The sequence below is a fragment of the Sparus aurata genome, chromosome 6 (genome assembly GCF_900880675.1).
Source record: "Sparus aurata chromosome 6, fSpaAur1.1, whole genome shotgun sequence".
NCBI lineage: Eukaryota > Metazoa > Chordata > Actinopteri > Spariformes > Sparidae > Sparus > Sparus aurata.
Window position 1 is genome coordinate 2,228,145 of NC_044192.1, and position 21,707 is coordinate 2,249,851.

General features: G+C 41.4%; 2 protein-coding genes and 1 pseudogene across 3 annotated transcripts in view; all 3 read left to right on the plus strand.

The window, feature by feature from the left end:
* mmp24 (matrix metallopeptidase 24) overlaps window positions 1-27 on the plus strand; it is a 59,048-nt gene extending 59,021 nt beyond the window's left edge. Inside the window, exon 10 of the mRNA XM_030421302.1 lies at window positions 1-27. This exon is cut by the window's left edge and continues 1,787 nt beyond it. The gene's annotated coding sequence lies outside the window, so the exon portion shown is untranslated.
* Window positions 1-21,707, plus strand: part of LOC115582773 (uncharacterized) — a 484,111-nt pseudogene that overhangs the window by 228,521 nt on the left and 233,883 nt on the right.
* On the plus strand, window positions 15,514-21,338 carry eif6 (eukaryotic translation initiation factor 6). Of its 2 annotated transcripts, XM_030421337.1 has the most exons (7): window positions 15,514-15,653; window positions 15,969-16,105; window positions 16,978-17,063; window positions 17,409-17,584; window positions 18,772-18,948; window positions 19,255-19,439; window positions 20,345-21,338. In XM_030421337.1, exons 2-7 carry the CDS (start codon window positions 15,999-16,001, stop codon window positions 20,352-20,354), a joined length of 741 nt encoding a protein of 246 aa, XP_030277197.1. In that variant the 5' UTR covers window positions 15,514-15,653; window positions 15,969-15,998; the 3' UTR covers window positions 20,355-21,338. The 2 variants fall into 2 exon arrangements, with proteins under 2 accessions (XP_030277197.1, XP_030277198.1); XM_030421338.1 differs by lacking the exon at window positions 15,514-15,653 and having other exon boundaries at window positions 15,731-16,105.

The window sequence follows — 21,707 nt, forward strand, 5'->3', positions numbered from 1 at the left end:
GAGAGTTGGAAAAACTGCAAAAAAAAATGGAGGATAGAGAAAGAAAAGGGGACAGGGAGGCAGAATAAAGCCGGGCTTCAGCAGTGCACAGAGGATATGTGGGTCTGTATTAGTATGCTGGCTGCGACACGGCGACATCGACCGAGCTTAATGAAGTACTTCTGTTCACAAAGCTCTAATAGGGGCTCCTCGCCCTCCACATCCCTCGCTTTAATCCTACTGTCCTCCTCTAATTCTCCCCGTCCATCCGGCCTCTCCTCCAGCAAATCTTTATCCCTCGTACGTTCTGTGCTGCTGCTTTCTTTACATCTTTTTAGGTTCAGAATCTCAGTTTGTTTTTGCGGTCACACCGCAGGTCACATCTAATTTATGATCTAAGTGCTTTTAAACATTTCAGTGCCAACATTTGTCCTTCTCGTCGTCGTTTAAGGTAAAGAAATAAGAAAATGCATTCGTGATTTGATCTTTTTAAAGTTACATAAGACTGAGAGGCATTAAAAGAAAGATATTACCATGTAAATAAAAACAGAGGGAGCAGGTCGTCTTCCGCAGTCCGTCATGTTGCACCGCCATGTTTCTACAGTAGCCCAGAGTGGACAAACCAAAGGATGAGACAAGAGAGGTTTATCTGATCGCAGTCCTACATGCTGGATCTGGTTCAAAGTAGAAAAACCTGCACAAAGAAACTGTTTTATACTTTAATACATGAGATAAGACTGTCTGATTAAGACTCTGATCACCGGGCTGTCAGGTACGACTGCGTTTCCAATCTCAATCAATCAAGAAAGACAAATTAAGATTTGATAGAACCGATCAAACACAGTCAGACATGTAGTTGTTTTTCTCTCTCTTAGATTCTGGCCCTGTTGGTTCCAGTCGTCATGTTCTGGGCAGTGTAGATGATTTTACCAGCTGCCATTTTAGGATGCCAACATGTAAAGTTAGCTTCCTCTCTGATTTAGAGATTTGTCCAGCAGACCGTGCAGACGGAGGAAGACTTTACCTGCCGTCCTCACAGGAAACACTGCAGCTCAAACTGCAGCCTGCTTTATTTAAAAAACACAAGCTGCATCATTTAAATGTCATTAACTCCAATATGACTCATGCTGGTTCAGGCTGAGGCCGGTCGGCGTCCCGGAGGAGGTTTGGAGTCGCCCGTCCGTGACCTCCCACCCGAGGCGAGAAATCCCTGTAACACCCGCTCAGTGTGACGCAGTGGAGGATGTAAACGCTGCTGTTTGGGCTGAGAAAGAGATTATGAACTCACTGGATAACTTCAGAAATGCTTCGTCATCATCACGCTACAACAACCTCTCAGTCTTATCTTGTTCCTGAAAAGAGGTTGAACTATACCGTCCATATATATATAAATATATACATCCCCACGCATACTGTGTGCACATTAATAATGCAGCCGGTGTCTTTTCAAGGCTCCAAACATCCCGTCTGCCGCTTTACATCCCTCTGTTGTTGTTCTCATTCTCTGTGCTTTGTACCTTATTCACCGAGCTCCCTGTCCTGCAGTAATTGAATGTGTTCTCGCCGCATATCCTCGCAATTACTCGCCGGTGTCGAGAGCAATTCAGCACACGCAGCATTCAGCGCAGATCGATGTCGTCCGATACCTTACAGAGCTATTTTCCACCCGCTCGAAAAACGTATATTTGTTCCTCGAGGGTGGAACAACAAACACCGAACGAGACGTTCTGCTCCTCGAACGTTTAAGTGTGTGCTGGAGGAGAATCGTGAATGTCTTTCCAAAGAAAAACGGCCTGTTGGACCAAACTTGTCTTACTTACTTGTTTTCTCAGCGTGAGCGTGATGAGGACTCGATTCAAGTAGAAAAAGATGCATTTTTGATCAAAATTCAGAAGAGTTGGCAACATTTGGATGATATGAAGGCTCACATGAAGCGCTGATTAAACTGCAGATTATTTCTGGATTCATCAGTTCGTCGTGTTTCACTTGCAACCTCGAAAATATGAAGTTTATGGTCAAGACAAAAAGAAAGCAGCAGGACGTCGTCACATTCGAGAAGCTGCAAACGACAAATGTTTACTTCAGTAATTAATCGATGATCACTTTCTCACTTGATTGTCAGTAAGTTTGAATACTCAGCATGTGGTCCTGATGGAAACATGATGACTGGCGGGAAACGATTCCACTTTATATGAAGCTGATGACAAACTGTCAAAGATGCCGAATGTCTGTTTTTAAAATATTTATTGATGAACCGTTTCTTTCGCAAAGGATGTAAATCAGTCTTCAGTTATTCAGCTACAAATGTCTCAAAAAATTGTGAAAACTGAAAAGGAAAATGGAAATTAGCGCGTATGTTTACTTACAGCAACACTAGCATAGAAACGGAGTCATGATGAAGATGATGGTGGTGATGATGATGAAGGCATTAGTGGTTTTAAAGGCTCCATTTTTAGACTGTTTATCTAATTTGTTGATTGTCTTCCTCACTTTTAACTCTACGTGTCGATCTTTAAAACTGTTTTATCAGCTGAAACTTCTATCGATGAAAATCACTTCAGGTTTTCTGCTTCTGCGCTCGTCTTGGACACGTCAGGCTGTAGGAGGGTAGATGCTGGGTGATCGTTGTGCTTGTTGACGTGGGTATCAGCGGCGTGGTGTCTCGACTCGCTGGTGCACTTTGACCCGTTTCAGACCCGCTGTTAACTTCAGAAGTTCACAAGTGGACGGCTCGGATCACACTTCTCAAACCCGTCCATCGCTTGCACAAACAGACATGATGTTTTTTACACAAAGACAGAAAGAAGTTCATGTAGAACATTTGCTGAATTGACAAGAAGGTCCAAATAATGAAGAATTTCACAGAGATTATAAAGTTTCTCAGGACCAGAAGCAGAACAAACAAACAACTTCATGTTTTGATTTAATGCTGAATTTACAAGAAGGCTCTGATAATTTAGAATTTTTAATAGCAAAGTTTTTTAAAGTTTGCTAAGTTTCTCTTCGTGAAACAACTCTTAAAATCACTACATTTGATAAGGGAGTCTGGTGATGTTGAGTTAATAGTTAATTTAATGTTTTGACTCAATGCTGAATTTACAAGAAGGCTCCAATGATTTAGAATTTATCGTAGACGTTTCACAAAGTTTGTTTAAGTTTCTCCTTGTGAAACAACTCTTAAAATCACCACATTTGTTAACGGAGTCTGGTGATGTTGTGGTGACGAGTTCAGTGCTTCTTCTTCATCTTTTTCTGATGTAAACGCTAATATAATGTGGTAATACGCAAACAACATCATGTTCTGATTTAATGCTGAATTTACAAGAAGGAAACAATAACTTTGAATCTTAAATAGCAAAGTTTTTTAAAGTTTGTTAAGTTTCTCCTAATGACACAACTCCCAAAATCACCACATTTGTCAAGGGAGTCTGGTGATGTTGAGTTAATAGTTCATTTAATGTTTTGATTCAATGCTGAATTTACAAGAAGGCTCCAACGATTTAGAATTTGTCATAGCAAAGTTTTTTAGAGTTTGTTAAAGTTTCTCCTCATGAAAAACTCTTAAAATCAGCACATTTGTTAATGGAGTCTGGTGATGTTGTGGTGACGAGTTCAGTGCTGCTGCTTCTTCGTCTTCTTCTGATGTAAACACTAAAATAATGTGGTCATACGCAGCCCGGACCACCTCTGAATGATCTGATGAATGAACCTGTTCTGTACTCAGAGCCGTCCACATGCAGTCAGGAGGCTTGTTGTTGATACCGGGTCTGAACCGGGTCTCTGTGAAGCTGTAGGCTGGTTGTGAAGCAGGTGAGTCATCAGTCGAGTGTTTTGTAACTCTGTGGTTTAACCTGAGAGATGACGGGAGAGTTGTAGCTTTGTGTCAGTGTGTTTTCTCCCTGAGGGGGGAAACGTTTCATCGAGCTAACGAGGGGTTTCCATCCCACTCCAACACGCCCACATCCCTGAGTTCACCTCGCTCTCTCTCGCCACCATCGTCGTTCTTGGTGCTCATTCATAATGTAAACGACCGAGGTGTAGGTGTTGCATACAGAATTACCGCTAACGTTGCTATCAGGTACTTCACTGTAGGTTTTTTACAGTAGCAGACGTGCAGGCAGATTATAACCAACATCCTTACAATGTCGCAAGCCACCGGGTCGCTGCACTGATGCATTCTGGGATTAAGTGCCTTGCTTCACGGCACTTCCGCAGTACATGTTGAGGGGAGAGAAGAGCACTTCTCACGCAGTTCCTCATGCTGATTTTTTCTGGTTGCTTGCTTGATTTTTAATAAGCGTTCTCACATCATCCTCATCAGGTGACAGTGGATTTATTAAAGAGGCTGGCAGAGGGTCATTTATGGAGTTTATTCGGGGGGTGGTGAGCAGGGAAAACCTTCTTTTCCACCATGTTTTACCTGGAAAAAATACAAAACAATCTTTGCTCAGAAGCATTTGTCCTGCACTACAGAACCACCGCCCCCCTGCAGAGAGAAGAGACTGTGTAAATATTTACTGAGATTTACAGAAGAATAGCAGTTTACAAAAAAAAAGTTCAGTGTATTTCAGCAGATGTCTGTTTGTGGAAATGGAAGACGGCCACTTGAAGATAAACATACTGTAGTGATTTATTGTCGCCTATTCATATTACTTATAAAAACACACATAAAGAAAATATATGTACGTGAGATTTTTAAACTTTGCGGTGGAAAGTGTCCGTCCGCCGCTCTTCTTATTTATTCACAGAGGGCGAACGGTCCTCTGGAAATTTGCCTCTTTTATGGAAACTGTTTGCGGACCTGGGACAAACTGACACCGACACCAGTACTTTATTCACTCCGGTGTTGTCGGGTTTGTCTGCCACACGACGTCACATTCCTCCTCTTCGGCCATCTCACATCATTTAACTGTGCGAGAGTTTAGCGTTGTGGTTTTCCCTCCGTTCTCCGGGCGGGACGTTCACATCGGGTCATTTTGTCCCGGGTCTGCTGATGTTCTGGTGGCTTTGGACAACAGTGAGTTGCCTTTAAAGGTAGACTTAGTTATCTGACATCGCCACTCCCACACAGACGCAACGCTTGCCATGGATGGTCCATCTGCGGGACAGAAAATTCAGGAAACCTTCAGTCAGTCTCTTTTTATCTTTGACAAAGCAACACGATGATGCAAATCTGTTATTTTTTTTTTGTTTTTAAGATTCTGTGGACGTAGAAATAATCTTACACGTCTGAATTTCAAGTTTCTGAACTCAGAGGAGTCGTTACCTCATTGTGAACCACACTTAACCACATTCAAACTGGACAGAAACTAAATCAGACTCACCAGAACCGTCTTTTCACCGGCTGCTGATGTCGAACTCTCTCCTGGTCAGAGCTGCTGTAAATCGCCTCTGTACTTTGTCCCCTGTCTTCAGTTTAACCTCCGTCACTCTCAGAGGCGGAGTTCAACCCCCATTCAATTGCCCCGTCGCTGGCGGCGACTCCCCTCACCATCCGAGGCTGCAGACTCCAGTCGGCTAACACGGCTACTTAGCTCCACGGCTAACTGAGCTACTTGCTAACAGCAGCTAGCAATGAAAATATGCATAAAAAATAAAGCATCTTTCTTTCCAAACAGTCCACAGACTTGTTTCAATCGAGACTGTTTCGCTCTGACAGTCCACCATTTTCTTTCCAAGAATGTTTTTCTTTATATAACAAAAGTCACATTTTCACGTCTTTGAACGCGTCTTCGCAGAACAAACCCGTCTGTGGCAACCGTTGCGGTGAGTTCAGAGTGCGGCTTCACGTGGCGGAGTCTTCCTTTAACTTGCCTGTTGTTGCCTTTAGTTTCTAACGTTCTCTTTTCTTAAAAAAAAAAGAATAAATAAATATACGTAGGTGAATAAAAACATATCAACGGTAGTCTGGCCAGACTTTTTGAAGTTACAAAATATATTGAAGTTCTTTGGATAATATCACAACTACTACTACGACTTCTCGGGAGATTTTATCAGATATAGCTTTAAGAGAGATTCAATTCAGTTCGTTTTTCTTATGACGACAAAAAGAAATCTGTAAATAGAGTTTGATTTTTGTTTGGTTTTGGGTTTTTTGACCAAATGGGTTGATTATAAAATCAAAATGGAAAAAAATCGGACCTTGTTTCACTTCTTTACATGCAAACTGATGCACCGTTTAGTTTGTGGATTTTTTTATAGTCATCCTGTCGTCCTCTCAGTCGGATGTCAAATATCAGCTCGTGTAAATACAAAAAGACCAACGAAAGCTTTTGAACAGTTTTGTATTTTTCTTTCTTTCTCTTATTTAAGATGAAAGTCGTCATCGTTTGCACATAATGTTGAACCATTTTTATGACGATGCTTATGTTTGATAGGCATGTTTACGTTAATGACTTGAGACGATTATCCTGTATTTCCAGTTTTATTTCTAATAAGAGGTTTTTATTATTTAAAATGCTAACATGACTGGAAACAGAGATGATTCTTTTTTTTCTATGTTTGCTTTGGTTTTACTGTCCCACGCCAATTATATACCAATAACACCGTCATGTTCTGTTAACAATGAAATGTCAATAAAAGTGAAAACTTCATTGTCTCGCATTTAACATCTGTTCTCTTTGTGTTCAGTCTGTTTCATGTCCTACTTTCATTGAATTGTCTAAAACTAATCTGCAGTTTATTTCTATAAAAACCTTCTGCTGTGCTTCCTGAACCAGCAGACGGACGGTCAGAATCACAGTCACATCTGAACACACGGATATGATACGTACGGTTTTAAATTCAGTGTGACTCTGATGTTTCCTGAAGACATGAGGAGCTGATAAACGTCCTTAAATCAGTTTAGAAATCTCAGAAAAAAGATGCTCCTGACCTCCAGAACCTGCCGGAGAAAAGTCATATTTGTAAGTTTTCCAGATATCAGAATATTCCAGTCATCCTTCAACATGCTGCCAGTGGGAACTGCTAATAATTAATTGGTCGTACTTTGATTGGTGCTAATTTCCCTAAATGTAAACGTATATTGGGTTAAACTCATACATGAATCAATGTCTGTTTATCACAGTTTGTCTTCTCTCTGTCGGACGTCTGAACAGACTCACAGCTGCTGATGTTTTACAGCTTTCTGCTAAAAGTCTTTTCATAAAAAGAACAAAGACGTTGACGTGTTCCTTTCTCGGTGATACTGAATGAATTTCTGCAACTCCATGAACAGTTTTGGGGGCATGTGTGAGATTATGTGCCGTATAAATCTACCAGATGTGCAGAATAAATCTGCCTTGTGGTATTTTGCTGAAATACCCCTTTAGGGATTTACATGCGTCTCCTCTGGTGATATGCAATATGTTCAGCCACCTGTCCAGTGATGGGACCAGACAGAGCGGCTGATGCCTCCCAGCAGCATTTCAGTTTCATTACAATTTAATGTGTCAGTCGGAGTTTTCAGGAGAAACTTTTCGCGACGTGGTCACGAGTCCTAAAACCCAGAAATCAGTTTGCATTTTTGCAAAAGCTGGAACAACTTTTAATTAGAATGTGTGAGCTGGTGTGAGGCGAGTGTGTGAGCAGGTCAGACTGTGAACATACACACAGCTGACAACAAGAAAGAGGAAGAAAAATGAGACTTTTTGTTGTTTTTGTTCTCTTATTTATTAGACCGCTCACTTCAACATGAGAACAAGAGGCACGACGACAAACACAAAACCTCCAAGATGTTTCAGAACAGTCGGTCTTTGTCTCGCCTTTACAGAAAGCATTGCAGTTTCATTAAGTGTTGTTCTAATTTTAGTTTACTGATAATCACTTCCTAAATCAGCCTGAAACATTTGAATCCTGTTTGAGAAGCAAAGCGCACACAGACGAGCAGGAACATCCGTCCTTTCCGAGACGAGGCCGAAGCGTTCGGTGGATTTAACAGACGGAAGCTGCCGTGCAGAAGTTAAACTAAAGAGGCGTTATTCAATTTAAAACACTGACTGTCAGAGCTCAGATGTGTCACACTGAAACTTTAGTCCTTCTACAAGAAAAAGAAAAAGGACGACATCTGCTTTCATCCATCGATCCATCGAGCGATTCAGCGATCAGCAGCTCCCGACTCTTCTTCTATCTCCTCATCGACGGCCTCGTTTTGGATTTCCAGTGGGCTCATGAACGCATCGTCCACCTTCTCCACCTCCTCCCGCTCACATCAACGTCTTCGGTGTCTTTAACCGGTCGTACCAGAACCGGTTCAGTACCAGTTGGTGCACGAGATCATGAAGCACATGTTGTCCACCCTCCTGCCTCCCATCATGCACTGGGGCAGCTCTGCAGGGGCGTCTGCGGAGTCAAACGCAGAGATTTGAAATGATGATGTGAGCGCTGACATTTAGTGTTCAGTGACTTTTGTTTCTAGGATGAGAAGAGCTGAAGACGACGAGCTGAAACGTAACAGGTGAGCAGTCGCAGGTTTTAAATCATACAACTCTCTCATTCTGTACACCTGTGAAAGAAAATCGAGAATTGGTGAATAAGTGGTGAATAACTTACATGTCATTTAAGAATAATTTGTGTGTCATGTCTCCAGTTTAAGCTTTAAGTGTGTCGTAATGTTTTCTGTATATAAAAGCTCATCATGTTGTGTTTGTTGTGTTTTTTATTCTCGCTATTGTTAATCGTGTCACGCTGACGATAATAAATGTGCGGTTCCGGTTGGTTTGGGTCGGTTCAGGTATCGAGACTCGCTCGCTGGCTGTGGTGGTTTAAAATAAGAACTAGAAGTTTTCTTGCGTATGAAAGTTAAACACGTTTAACGAGTCTCTAAGTTTAATATCTCAACGCTGGCTCACCTGCTGGTTTCATCTCGAGCGATGTGATTTTTAATTTACCTCAAACACATCAAATCTTAAAATGAAAATTCAACGATAAATGACTTGAATAAAACATTTCCCTCTGACATTCAGTGGAACAGAAGTACAATACAATTAGATAAATATACTCAGTTACTTTCTCCCACTGTATCTGAGTATCTACCTTCAGAAGCAGAACCTTCAGAAGCAGCCGGTCCTGAGCCGTCTGGACCGGCAGACACTTCCTGTTTCTCTTCTTCTCTCTCCTTCGTCTCGTGGCTCTGCTCTCCTCCCATCATCAGTCACACCTGAGACAACACACACAGATATTAATATACATGATAATACATGTTAACAGTTTAAATAGATCATATTTAATATTTCTGTTATAGTAGGAACCGATGGGTGTGGAAGTAATCAGAGACAGTCCAACAGAGTATTGTGGTTCTGATGGCTGAGTTTGTTGACAGAAGGAGGACGATACAGAATAATGAGTCTCATCCTCGTTAACGTTGTCGCAGGCTGTGAGACGTCGGACTGTCAGAGAGAACGACACAGAGAGTCGGTCTGATACTTCACCGGTGGAAAAAGTCCAAATGAGGAGAAGTCAAGAGGCAAACGGTCAGCACAAATCTCCCCTGACTCATCAGACAGGACGAGGAGAGAGAGAATGTGATAGATGCAGACAGAGAAACACAAGACGAGAGAGAAAGAAGACGAGAGAGAAAGAAGAAGAAAGACAGAAGAGGAGACACAGAGGACAGAGATGGTGGACGCTCCTGCTATCAGCCCGGACGTCTCTAATCCACTCTGATTCGTCCAGAACGGCCGATCCAATCAAACACAACTCGATCAGACGCACTGATGGGATCATTTTACTCTGATTACCACTTTACACCATCGCTCTGCGAGCTGTGAAAGCTTTTTCCCGGTCGTCTCTAATGCATGCTGGGAAATTACACAAGACTCTCAGGATTCAACGAATAGAAACACAAAGAGGGAGACGAGCTTCCAGAACCACCTGCGTGTCTTTTCTTATTTACTGTAAAATATTATGTCCGAAAATGAAGAAAGACTTCTAAACAATGTGGAACCATCACAGTTCGGTTTTATGACACAGGACGAGTTTAAAGGAACAGTTCACTCAAAAAATTTTAATCATCATCTCCTCCCTGCAGGCTGAAGGAGAGACAGTAATCAAGCTTCTGGAAACATGATTTATAATCAGAGCAATGCAGAATATCTGTTGTTACTCTGACGTTTTTGGGTGAACGGCTCCTTTAAGCTAGAAATGAACAGCTTCCAGTCTGTTGTGCTCGAGCCACGAGCTGCTGGGCTGCTGGGACCGGTTCTGAAACCAACAGGAACAAAACGCTGCTGAATATTTTCTCACTTCCTAGACTGATTTTATTCACAGCCCAGGGACAAACGGAGATCGTAACCAGCGTCGGCACAGCAGCAGGAACAACAACAACAACAACAACAAATATAATAATAATAATAATAATAATAATAATAATAATAATAATAATAATAATAATAATAATAATAATGGTCGGCAGTTAAAAAAAAACAGGAGCCTGTTTTTCAAAATGAGATATTAACCGCCTGCAAATGATGTTCCAGCCGTGTGTCGCTGGCAGAACCACAGAGCAATAACTTGTGATCATTTTCACATAAAAGTTGATTACGGGCCGGAACCTTTACTCCGGACCTGAAGATAACATCAGAGGAGAGCTTCTGCTGGACCCACATAAATGTTTAACCACAGCTGAGCGCAGCAGAGAGTAAAACACAGAGGATGAAGTCAGAACTGTTGGATCTGTGCAGGAGAATTTATATAACAGCTAAAAATACTGAAATGTGAGGGCTGCTGTGTGTTTCTCCGTCCTCTCGGACTGAACCCGTTTCACTGGTACCGAGCGGTTCCGATGAAACAGGCAGGTAATAAACCCAGCGAGCCACACTCGCTTCATTCATGAACCTCAGAGCGTCTCAATTAGCATTCAGCGCCGTCGCCGCACTTCCCCTCCCAGCTGTCACAGCCGAGCTAAAAATAGCTCCCCGCTCTTTCTCCCAGATATCCTTTTGTTTTGACTTGACTATCTCTGCTAACTGCTGCTGCTAACTGCTACTGCTAACTGCTGCTAACTGCTGCTGACTGCTGCTGCAAACTGCTGCTGCTAACTGATGCTGCTGCTAACTGCTGCTAACTGCTGCTGCTGCTAACTGCTAACTCCTGCTGCTGCTTCTAACTGCTTCTAACTGCTGCTGCTAACTGCTGCTGCCCTCTTCAGGTGTGACCCTCAGCGTGCAGCTGCAGGCTCGTTTCAGCTGCTCTATTATTCACTTCTTCTTCCTCGTTTCTTTTTATTTTCCTTTTCTTGTGTGACTTCACGCTTCAAGGGGTTGTTGGTTTGATTCCTAAAGGAGGCGACTACATGATGCTCAAGGATGCTCACCGTAAGATGTGTTGGTGGATTTATTTAGTTTTACGTTTCCTTCAGCAAAAAAAAGACTTTTGGGGGATGATAAGGTTCACTCACCAAGAGTCCAACACTAAATCAATCATTAACATAAAACACTGTGAAACTGTAAAAACACTGTATTAATATCAGTCTTGTTCTTTAAGGAGAGCGTCTGAGAGCAAACTGAAAATATTAAATAAAGTCTCGTAAAACTGGAAATAATCAGCGAGTCTCACAGTGGATGATGAAAAAAGTCCACAGCAGGTAAATCAAACTGAGGAGGGACCAAAAACACGAAGACGTTCTGAAAACCACGGACACTTTTTATAGATTAATTATCTTTTCTTGTGAAAAATATGACTCGTGGTCTCAGCTAACAGCTAAGCTAACACTGACGGACTTCAACTAAGTACTTAAGCTTTTACATTTTCCTGTTCCATCACATTTTGGTGGCAAACAATGTTATTTTAATCCACTACATTTAAAAAATAACTTAGTTACTAGTTACTTTGCAGACTGAGCTGCGTCAGATGTTTTCTGATTCCATTAATGAGACAAATCCTGAATATCAGATCCAATAATTGTTCAGGACGATAATCAGTCGATCTCAGTTCATGCTAACAAGTTCACAGTCAATGCCAACTTTAGCTTAGCTTTACACGTCAGCATGCTAACGCAGGTATTTGTTCTCAGACTCTGGACCCGACTGTTTATATATCTGTGTTGTCGTCTTTATGTTTGTCTGTCTTCCTGCAGATTGTTTGTGTAACATTGAAAGCAACTTAAAACAAAATAAGTATTTCTTGTGAATAAACAAACTGTTCTCGGAGGAAAATAAGCTCCCAGAACACTGTGTGAAGCTAGAAAGGTGGCAGGGTCCGCCACATGTGAACTCAAACTCAACATAAACAAAGATAAAAGGACTTAAAGGAGACATATTCTGCCTGATGTATTTGTAAAGTCACACAGTTGAAGTTTGTGTTGGATAGAACAGATTTACATGTTTTAACGTTCTCTGCTCCTGCTCTGATTGGTCAGCTCACACACGCCTGAGCCAACACACTGTCAGGCACAGAGGACTGTTGTTGGGTCAGTAAATCTGGTTCTGATACATGTGAGTCTTCATGTTACGATGCATCTTATGCCATGTTGGATCCTGATGATGTGTTTCAGGGTCTGAACTGAAATAATTCTGTTGCTGTAACCTGCTGGTCTCATCTGGACCTCCGTCTGTGTCACACTGTTCTGATCCGGCCTGTGTTTGTCTGACATGTTGACACCAGTGAGGCTCCTCCCACACAGACACCCAGTGTGTGTGTGTGTGTGTGTGTGTGTGTGTGTGTGTGAACATAGATCGATGTGAGCCCACCTAGTCGACCCCCTCGGATCCTGCAGACTCGTCCGTCTCTGTCGGCCGCTGGTTCCGATTAGCTCGCGGTGTTTCCAGGCAGAGTTTCCGTCCGACGTGTCCACGGAGCGGCTGACTGCGAAGATCGTGTAGGGATGAGAGGAGGCATCACTCTGAGACGAGACGAGGCTCGATATGTAGGCTTCTATATTACGTGACGCAACAAAGGCTAATCACATTGAGCTAACATTCTGTTTGAAGCACTGGAGTTTTTATATCTTTTACTACTTTATATTTCCACTTTCCATTTTGAAGACAAAAAAATGTAGGTACACTCCATTACATTTAATCAATAACTTCTTATAATGTCTATGTCTATATACATATATATATATATATATATATATATATATATATATATATATATATATATATATATATATATATATATATATATATATATATACTTGAATATATATTTATAATAGTCCGGACCTCTGAACACTTTACTTACTTATTCATTTTTATACCAGTCTTTAACTTACTGTTTCTTTGTTTGTTATGTTTATGTTCATGTTTACGTCTATGTACATCGTGAGCAAAGAAAAAATACGTCAAATTCTTTGTATGTGTTCACATACTTGGCCAATATAGCTGAATCTGATTCTGATAACTTTATTGACTTGTTATTGTTCATATTGTTGTTGCATCCAAGCTTTTTTTTTTGTTAGTATTATTATTCCAATAATCAGAAAAACACTGAATATCAGAGCCAATAAACATTCAGGTCGATAATCTGACAACCGAGAGTTGTTACAGTAGGCTGTAAACATACAGGTAAATGTATGTTTAATTGACTTTTATTTGTAGCTGGGGTTTTTTTTTGTTTTTTGCTTAATTACATTTAATATCACTTTATTATATCTGAACACAATATCTTAAGTTGTACTAAGTAGTATGACAGGAAACCTTCAGAGGATCAAAAAGTCCAGTTATCCTCCTCAAGCCTGAACTATTCTGCCATACAAAACCAAAAGTTGTGAGTAGGCCCACAATAGACTATAACATGAAGGAATGAACCGGGTCATCCTGAAAAGTTAAAACCATTCCTGTTAACTGTTGACAGTATTAAAAGTATTTAAAAAAATGTCTTTCTCCACAGAATAAATCATTGTGTTCTGCTTCAAGTGAATATGCTAATATTTCATATTTTATTTGATGGAAACCAGGGTTATTATAACGGTTAGCTAAAACTGATTATTTGCTACACAAGTAGTCTAATTTAATTTCAACCAGTGTGAAAAAAATCAGAAGTTGAATGTGAGCGAACAGAAACAGGCAGGAGTGAAACATCTCGCTGCTCAGACGATCTTTGTCTCCTCCTCCGCTCTGGTTCGTCCCCGCCCCCCCGCCCAGGACCTGCTGCAGTGACGTCACACAGGTGGCGAGCTAATGGAAGTGTCAACAAACGAGACGTCACGCGGAACGGCCGACAGGATTGGCTGCGAGTGCCGATCCCGGTGCTGCACGGGGAGAGAGGAGGAGGAGAGCCGCGCGGGCAGTTGCTATGCAGATTAGAGAGAAGGGAGGTTTGTTATTGTGAGTCCTCCTCATGAACATCTGCACACATCTGGACGAGAAGCAGCGAAGAAATATGTGACGGAGGCAAATCTGAGGAGGCATAGAGACACAATGTGTAACAACATGTGTTAATATAAATATACATATAAATATAAAACAAACAGGCTGCGGACTGAACACATTCATGATCTTATTTTTATATTGTGAATATTTACATTTAATCTATAATTTTGTGGATTCCACCCTCTTGCTTATAGACACTGTACAGACACATTTTGCATAATTTGTAGATATTTGTTGTATCATAAATGTCTATTTTATTTTATGATTCTTGACATTTGTAGAACTTTTTTTTCTTTTTCTTTCTGTCACCATAACATCAGACTACAGAACAGCTTCTGTCCTCAGGCTGTGATAAACTCATTCTCTGCACTTGTAAAACACAATAAATAAGTGTTTTTTGAAGAATGAAAATTAAATGAATTGAACTCCTAACCCTAATATACAAGGTGAGTTCCTTGTTTATGGAAACCTACTTAAACTGAAACTGATCTCTTTCTGAATATTGTTCTTGGAATTGTGTGAAAACACATGAAGAGCTGCTTCAACTGGAGTCGCAGTCATGTCACACAACATAACATAATGTAATGTAATGTGGAACAGAAACAACAAATGTGTCAGAGCAGGAAAATACAGTGTTCTATATTAGTTTATTTTATTGTGAAATACACAATTGCTCCCTCTCATCAGGGAATTATTATACTTCACAATGAAAATTAAATGTTGAGCTATAATTTGTAAAGATTTACAGGTTTACATGTATAGTCCATGTGAAGAAATTAAAATTCACACAATTGAATAAGAGTTTGTATTTTTTTCTTTCTATATACACATTTATCTTTGTAGCTTCTGTGAATTTTCTGGTCGATTGACGATATAAAACAGATTAAACAATTAAATAAGCAAAACAACATTTGATAAAACATAATTCACAAAAAGCCTTTAGTTGAATTGTGATATTTTTTTTGTCTCAAATGTTTTTTAGTGGCTAATATTCTGATATTAGAATTTTCTGAAAATAAACAACTTACAACATGAACTAATATTGATAATATTTATCATTATCATGTTGTTGTCAAACAGATGGAACAAGTTCTCGTGTCAAGAAAGTCTCTGAATTGACACAAAACATCCTGAAATAGAAACTCTGTATTAAAGTCAGACGCGTTTCTTGTCCAGTCCACATAAATTCATTTTAATTTTTATGTTAATCTTTATTTTAATCAACATTAACAGGATCAGCTCTGTCCAGCGTTTTTTCTCTCTCGGCACATTGTTTTTGTCACGCACGTTACGTCATACGTCACCACGTTAACCCCAAAGCGGAAGTGAACACGTGGGGTTGAAGGGGCTCGCCACGCATGTTGAGTGACTGTGAACGTTATTCAGGTAATTTAATTGTTTTTCTTTAAAATGACAAATTATTTAGAGACGAACGTTGATGTGTTTGAAGTCGCAGCTGTCTGTAAACAGACGTTAGCTGTTCTGATGCGTTTCCGGTTTCTGTCTGATCAACGTTCAACTTCAGAAAACTAACCGTTAGCTCACGTTAGCTGCCCTGCTAACCCTGCTAACCCTGCTGAACCGTCACAGCTGTTCAGCTCGTTAATTATCACACTAACAAACTCACTGTCTGCTCTGATAGCCAGCAGCTCATCTCCGTTAACAAAGATCCGTGTTTTGTAACGCTTGTTGCTGTTCCAGGATCAGAAGTTAACCTCCTCCTCCTCCATCATGGCCGTGAGAGCATCGTTTGAGAAAAACAACGAGATCGGCTGCTTCGCCAAACTGACCAACACATACTGCCTGGTTGCGGTCGGCGGCTCAGAGAACTTCTACGGGTGAAACTTTACCTTTTTAGCACATCTATTACATTATTATCATTAAGCTCAGGCAGCTACATCTGCTTGAATCAGTCGGTCTGTGTAGCATGGAGGCTAAATTAGCTTCTCCCTGAGCCTCGCTAGCTGATCACCTGAGTGCAACGTCTGTGAAGGACTTCGTGTCAGATGAGGTGTGTCAGCTGAATAACACCTCTTATTGTTGATGACAAAGTACACACATACCTGAGATTACACATTAAAACGTGTCAGCAGCTAACTGAACCTGATCTCAGCTGTCAGGTTTTGGAAATTTACCAAAAACTAGGACGGATTCAACATGAAGTGAATTCTGCTCACAGTGGGCAGCAAATTAAGCAAATCAATGTAAAAAAGTGTTTTCTTAAACTTTGTTGATGTGTTAAACAGTCCAAACAGAGTGGAGGTGTGTCAGTATATGTGTGAGGGGATTATTATAATGGATAATGTAAGAATTATTGCAGAAATGTGCCATTCTGTGCTCCATGCTTCAGTGCCGTACCAAACCTCATTTAGAAATCAAGCAATTTAAAGTCTCCGTCCTCTCAGACAAGCGTGCGGACCAGTACCAACATAACTGAACACATTCTAAGAATCACAGTGACCCGTTTTAAAATTCAGCGTGTTAATGATCCAACATGCAGACAGAATCTGAGTGTTCTGATCTGACCCGTACTGCACGGAACCACCATGAGCAGTTTAGCACACTGCTGAAACAAACTTTACACTACTTCTATAAATTCAGATGTTATTTGTGTATTGATAACTGGACCCAGACAGAACAGCTGGTCCAGTTGATCAGTGATTGGTTTCCTGAAATAAGTGACATCATGTTGTTGTTTGTGTGGCTGCAGTGTGTTTGAAGGGGAATTATCAGAAACCATCCCAGTGGTCCACGCCTCCATAGCAGGCTGTCGCATCATCGGGAGGATGTGTGTGGGTGAGTAAAGCTTTGGAGCACACACACACACACACACACACACGCACACACACACACACACACACACACACACACGCACACACGCACACACACCCCCCTCAGGTCTGTTTGTTCCAGCTTCTGGAGATCTTTCCTGCAGAGAGATCCTCCACAACAACTCTTTTCTTTTATCGTTCGTATGTGACGTCTGTTCTTGTTGTTCAACTCTCTGGTTCCAGAATTTGTTCACATCATTCTTCTTTTTTATCTTCGTCAACACAACAAGCCACACAGAAACGTACTTGCATATCCTGATAACAGACACGTCCTTGTTTCTGAAGTCTGTTCTGTCTGTGCTGCCTTCAGGTAACCGTCACGGCATGCTGGTGCCCAGCAACACAACAGACCAGGAGCTGCAGCACATCAGAAACTGCCTGCCAGACGTGGTGAGGATCCAGAGAGTGGAGGAGAGGTTGTCTGCTCTGGGGAACGTCATCGCCTGCAACGACTACGTGGCGCTGGTCCACCCCGACCTGGACAGGGTGAGACAGAGACACACACACACATACACCTTTAACGTGTGACAGTCACTCTCATGTTTTTTGCAGTAATTTTCTGTTTTCTTTCATAAACAAGAGCTACATCCACACTTGCAGAGAAACATTCCCGTGCCACATGAACACTTTGGTACCATATCAGAATTATTCACCGTCCATGCTAACGCTACTGAATACTCATATGGTTTTTTAGACGGTTAATGTGTGTGTAAATAAAGGATTAGTTTAAGTGCATCAGTGTTTTTTCTATTATATGGTTATTTTTACTTCCTCTTATGAAAAGGTGTTGTTTGGTACTTCATCTATGATCTGCCTCAGTAGAGATAATTTAGTGTTAAACAGAGTTTTTATTTTCAACTGCACTCACAAAGAAGACGTTTACTGACAGAAGCCTCCTACAAAGATACACTAACAGTAATAAGCTGCTTCTGTGAGGTTACTGTAGTCTAGATCTCTCTGACAGATTCACTTTGAAAAATGAACAGTTGCAAATAAAAGTTTTACCAAATTAAAGGTCTCAGTAGTATCTCTGCTGTTAAACTAGACAGCAGTGAATATATGCTGTTTGATTAAAGTCTCTTTGTGAATGTTGCAGACGTTGTGTAGAACTAAACACACCTCGATAACAAAAGGAAGGATGTTTATGTCCATCAACCTCCTCAAACGGCAAACTGTTCATTCAAACATCTGATGGACTGTCAGCATCCTGAACCTGCATCGATTCTTCAGAACAGGACGGGATTATTCTTTTTCAGTCACAGCACGTTTGAGGGAAATGTACAGACATCATTATAGATGATTCAACATGAATCGTTGGTCATATACGTCTGTGTCATCACTTCTGAAAGCCTGAGTTTCCGCCTGTTCAGATTAAAACACATGCTGGATTTTTCAAATTTAAAAGGGGTCAGCAAAAGTTGTGTTCAGGATGTAAAACTGCAGGAGGTTTCTGGTCAGGAGGCGTAAACGTAGCAGATATATGCATTTTAAAACGAGTGTGGATGTCACCTCAGTTATTAATGTGACTGAGCCACGAACCACCAACAGTTTGATTTATATAACCAAAGTTCCTATGCAGTTGTAATAAAAAGAAATGAGCAGTATCATGCAGATTACATCACTCATGTCAGAAACTACTTTTCTATTCATACCACCCGCTCTCCCTCCACCAGGAGACGGAGGAGATCCTGGCAGACACTCTGAAGGTGGAGGTTTTCCGACAGACGGTAGCAGAGCAGGTCCTGGTCGGCTCCTACTGCGCATTCAGCAACCAGGGAGGCCTCGTCCACCCCAAGACCTCCATAGAAGACCAGGACGAGCTGTCGTCTCTGCTTCAGGTTCCTCTAGTGGTGAGTGATGGGAGGGAGGTTTGACTCCCTGTGAACAACAGAGCTCGTGTTACTTAATCAGTGACCATGAGTCACAGGACAGCCGACCCTCCTGGTGGTTTACAGGAGTTGTGATATAAATGTTTTCACAAGTTAACTCACTCACAGAAAGTTGATCATGACAGATGATTCAGCACAGAGAGAGAGAGAGAGAAGAGAGTCTTTAACCAGGAAACAGAAGATATCAGAGATTTTCACACAACTAGTCCTTCAAACAAGAAGGAGTGAAGTGTTCTTAAATGACAGTACGGCTGACTTCCTGTTCAGGCCGGCACAGTGAACCGGGGCAGCGAGGTGATCGCGGGCGGGCTGGTCGTCAACGACTGGTGTGCGTTCTGCGGCCTGGACACCACCAGCACGGAGCTGTCGGTCATCGAGAGCGTCTTCAGGCTGAGTGACGCGTCGCAGCCGTCCGCCATCGCCACCAGCATGAGGGACTCGCTGATCGACAGGTGACCAGCACACACACACACACACACACACACACACACACACACACACACACACACACACGATTATTGTCTTGTTATATAGATTTTACACTCTTGCTCATCATTATTCTCTGGCACAGCCGAGCAGCGAGCTGTAAACAACCAGAAAACTTTACAAGCTGTAACAACCGGATCCTGTTTGACCCAAATCCTTCAGTTATTACACACAGAAATGATCGTAACACTGAACAGACTGACTCATTAATACTTGTTGATCACACGGCTCCTCACACACACACACACACACACACACACACACACACACACACACACACACACACACAGGCTACCATCTGTTCATTTTGTAACGATTCTATTTGAATAATTTAAATCATTCTTCAGTGTTACTTCACACTGACTTCCTGTTGTTGCTCCTTCATGTTTACTTGATCTGGAGTTCTGATTGGAGGCGAGTTGTTTCCTAAAAAGTCCAGATGGATCCAGTTTGTCTGCTCGTACGATGTTTCACTGTGAGGTTTAGAAAAGTTTGAAGTCCCCGTTGAAGGATTAGCTCGACATTTTGGCCGATGTGTCTGACTACAGTCTGTAAACACACATATATACACTGATAACTCCCAAGTTTCTGTGCTGTAAATGAAATATAAGCAATATTTTAGAGTAAAATTAGATTTGAATCAGATTAATTTGTCCTCTGGAACATTCACACATCAGTGGTTTAGTTTCCCTCCTGCCGTCCGCTCTGGTGTGTTTCTGTGGCTCCGTGTTTCTCGTTTCCCAGCAGCTGTAACATATTGATTTTGAATAACAGTCCGTCTCTCATTCTCCTCTGAGTTACAGGAAGAGTAAAAACCATTCACTGTAGATTTCCTGTGATTTTGACCGTCTCCTCTCATGTTTCCCATCAGCATGGCGTAAACCACCTCCACACCTTCCTGCGGATCACCTGGTCTCTCGCATGACGCCAACAAGCTGCTGGACCTCGTTTCTCAACTTAAACACCTCCTTCCACACAGTACAGCTCACTTTCACTCAGAGGTCTCACCTGCAGCCGTGTGACCAACATCATTTTGTACCTTTCTTCTAACATTTAGTTTCACCTCTCCTCCGTTTACTGCAGTGATTCTTACAATCAGCTGTCTGTCAGGAGATGATCAGCAGGTTAGCTGAGTCTCCACCACCTCACCTGTCATGTTGACTGGGCCTGGAGCAGCAGGAGGCTGCAGGTGTGTGTGTGAGAGAAATAAAGCTGTCTGACTATTAGAACAAGTTGAGGGATGTGATGTTTCAGCCTTTGTGGCACTAACAGGTAGAATTAATAACATCAACCATCTTCTCCCAGTTTGGAGACCAACAGTGAGCAGAGCTGCGCTAAAAGGAATCAAAAATCAAATTTATTTCTGTGCCTGTATCGTTTAAAAAGTTGCCATAGATAAAACGCGTGTCTAAACTCCTTTAGAAGGAGTTTGATGTCATTTTCAGCCGTGGTGGGAAACTGTCGTCCGCCTGACAGAAGCACTTCTCTGATGGTTTGCAGACTGTCGAGGCGACTCTGATGCTTGAAGGATGAAACCTGTTGCTTTTGAAACTGTAAGAGACAAACAGCCGACATTAATCTAAAGTAAGGACGTCTCATATCGCAGCGTCCAGGAACTGACAGTGTACAACAATATACAGTATGATAAATACACAGTGTGATTTCAGTGTCACTGCTCTTGTATGTAACGTTGATACTGAACAGAATGAGATTCAGATGTAAAGCGGTTCAGACTGAGTAGTTTCTGCTTCAGTCTTTCTGTAACGAATGGAAGCTTGCTGCTGAACTACAAACATGGAGGATGTTTCTTAACGAACGTTGCGTCTCGTCTGTCTTGTAAAATAAAATAAATTACCCTCTTTTTATCTGTTGGATGTTTTTCTTTGCAGTGAACTGAAGAGATCCGTGATGAAAACAGAATAATGTTGAGCTAGTTTTGTTTTTTGTTATCAAGTTTTTCTTTCTACACTCATGATACATTTACGACTTTATACTTCATTACATTTATTTGACGGCTATAGTTTATTTTCAGGTTTTGCATGAATAAACATGATAAAGTTAAACAACAACAACAGAACACGTTAAATCAGATTCACCTCCAAAAGTCTCACATTGTTTAATTTGTCTGTCTGAAGCATAAAGACGTAAAATAGTTTGACTTTATTTAAGACTGGAGAAAAGTGAGAACAGATTTCTGTATCAGAACTTTTTGTCTTTCCTCTCCCGTCACCTGA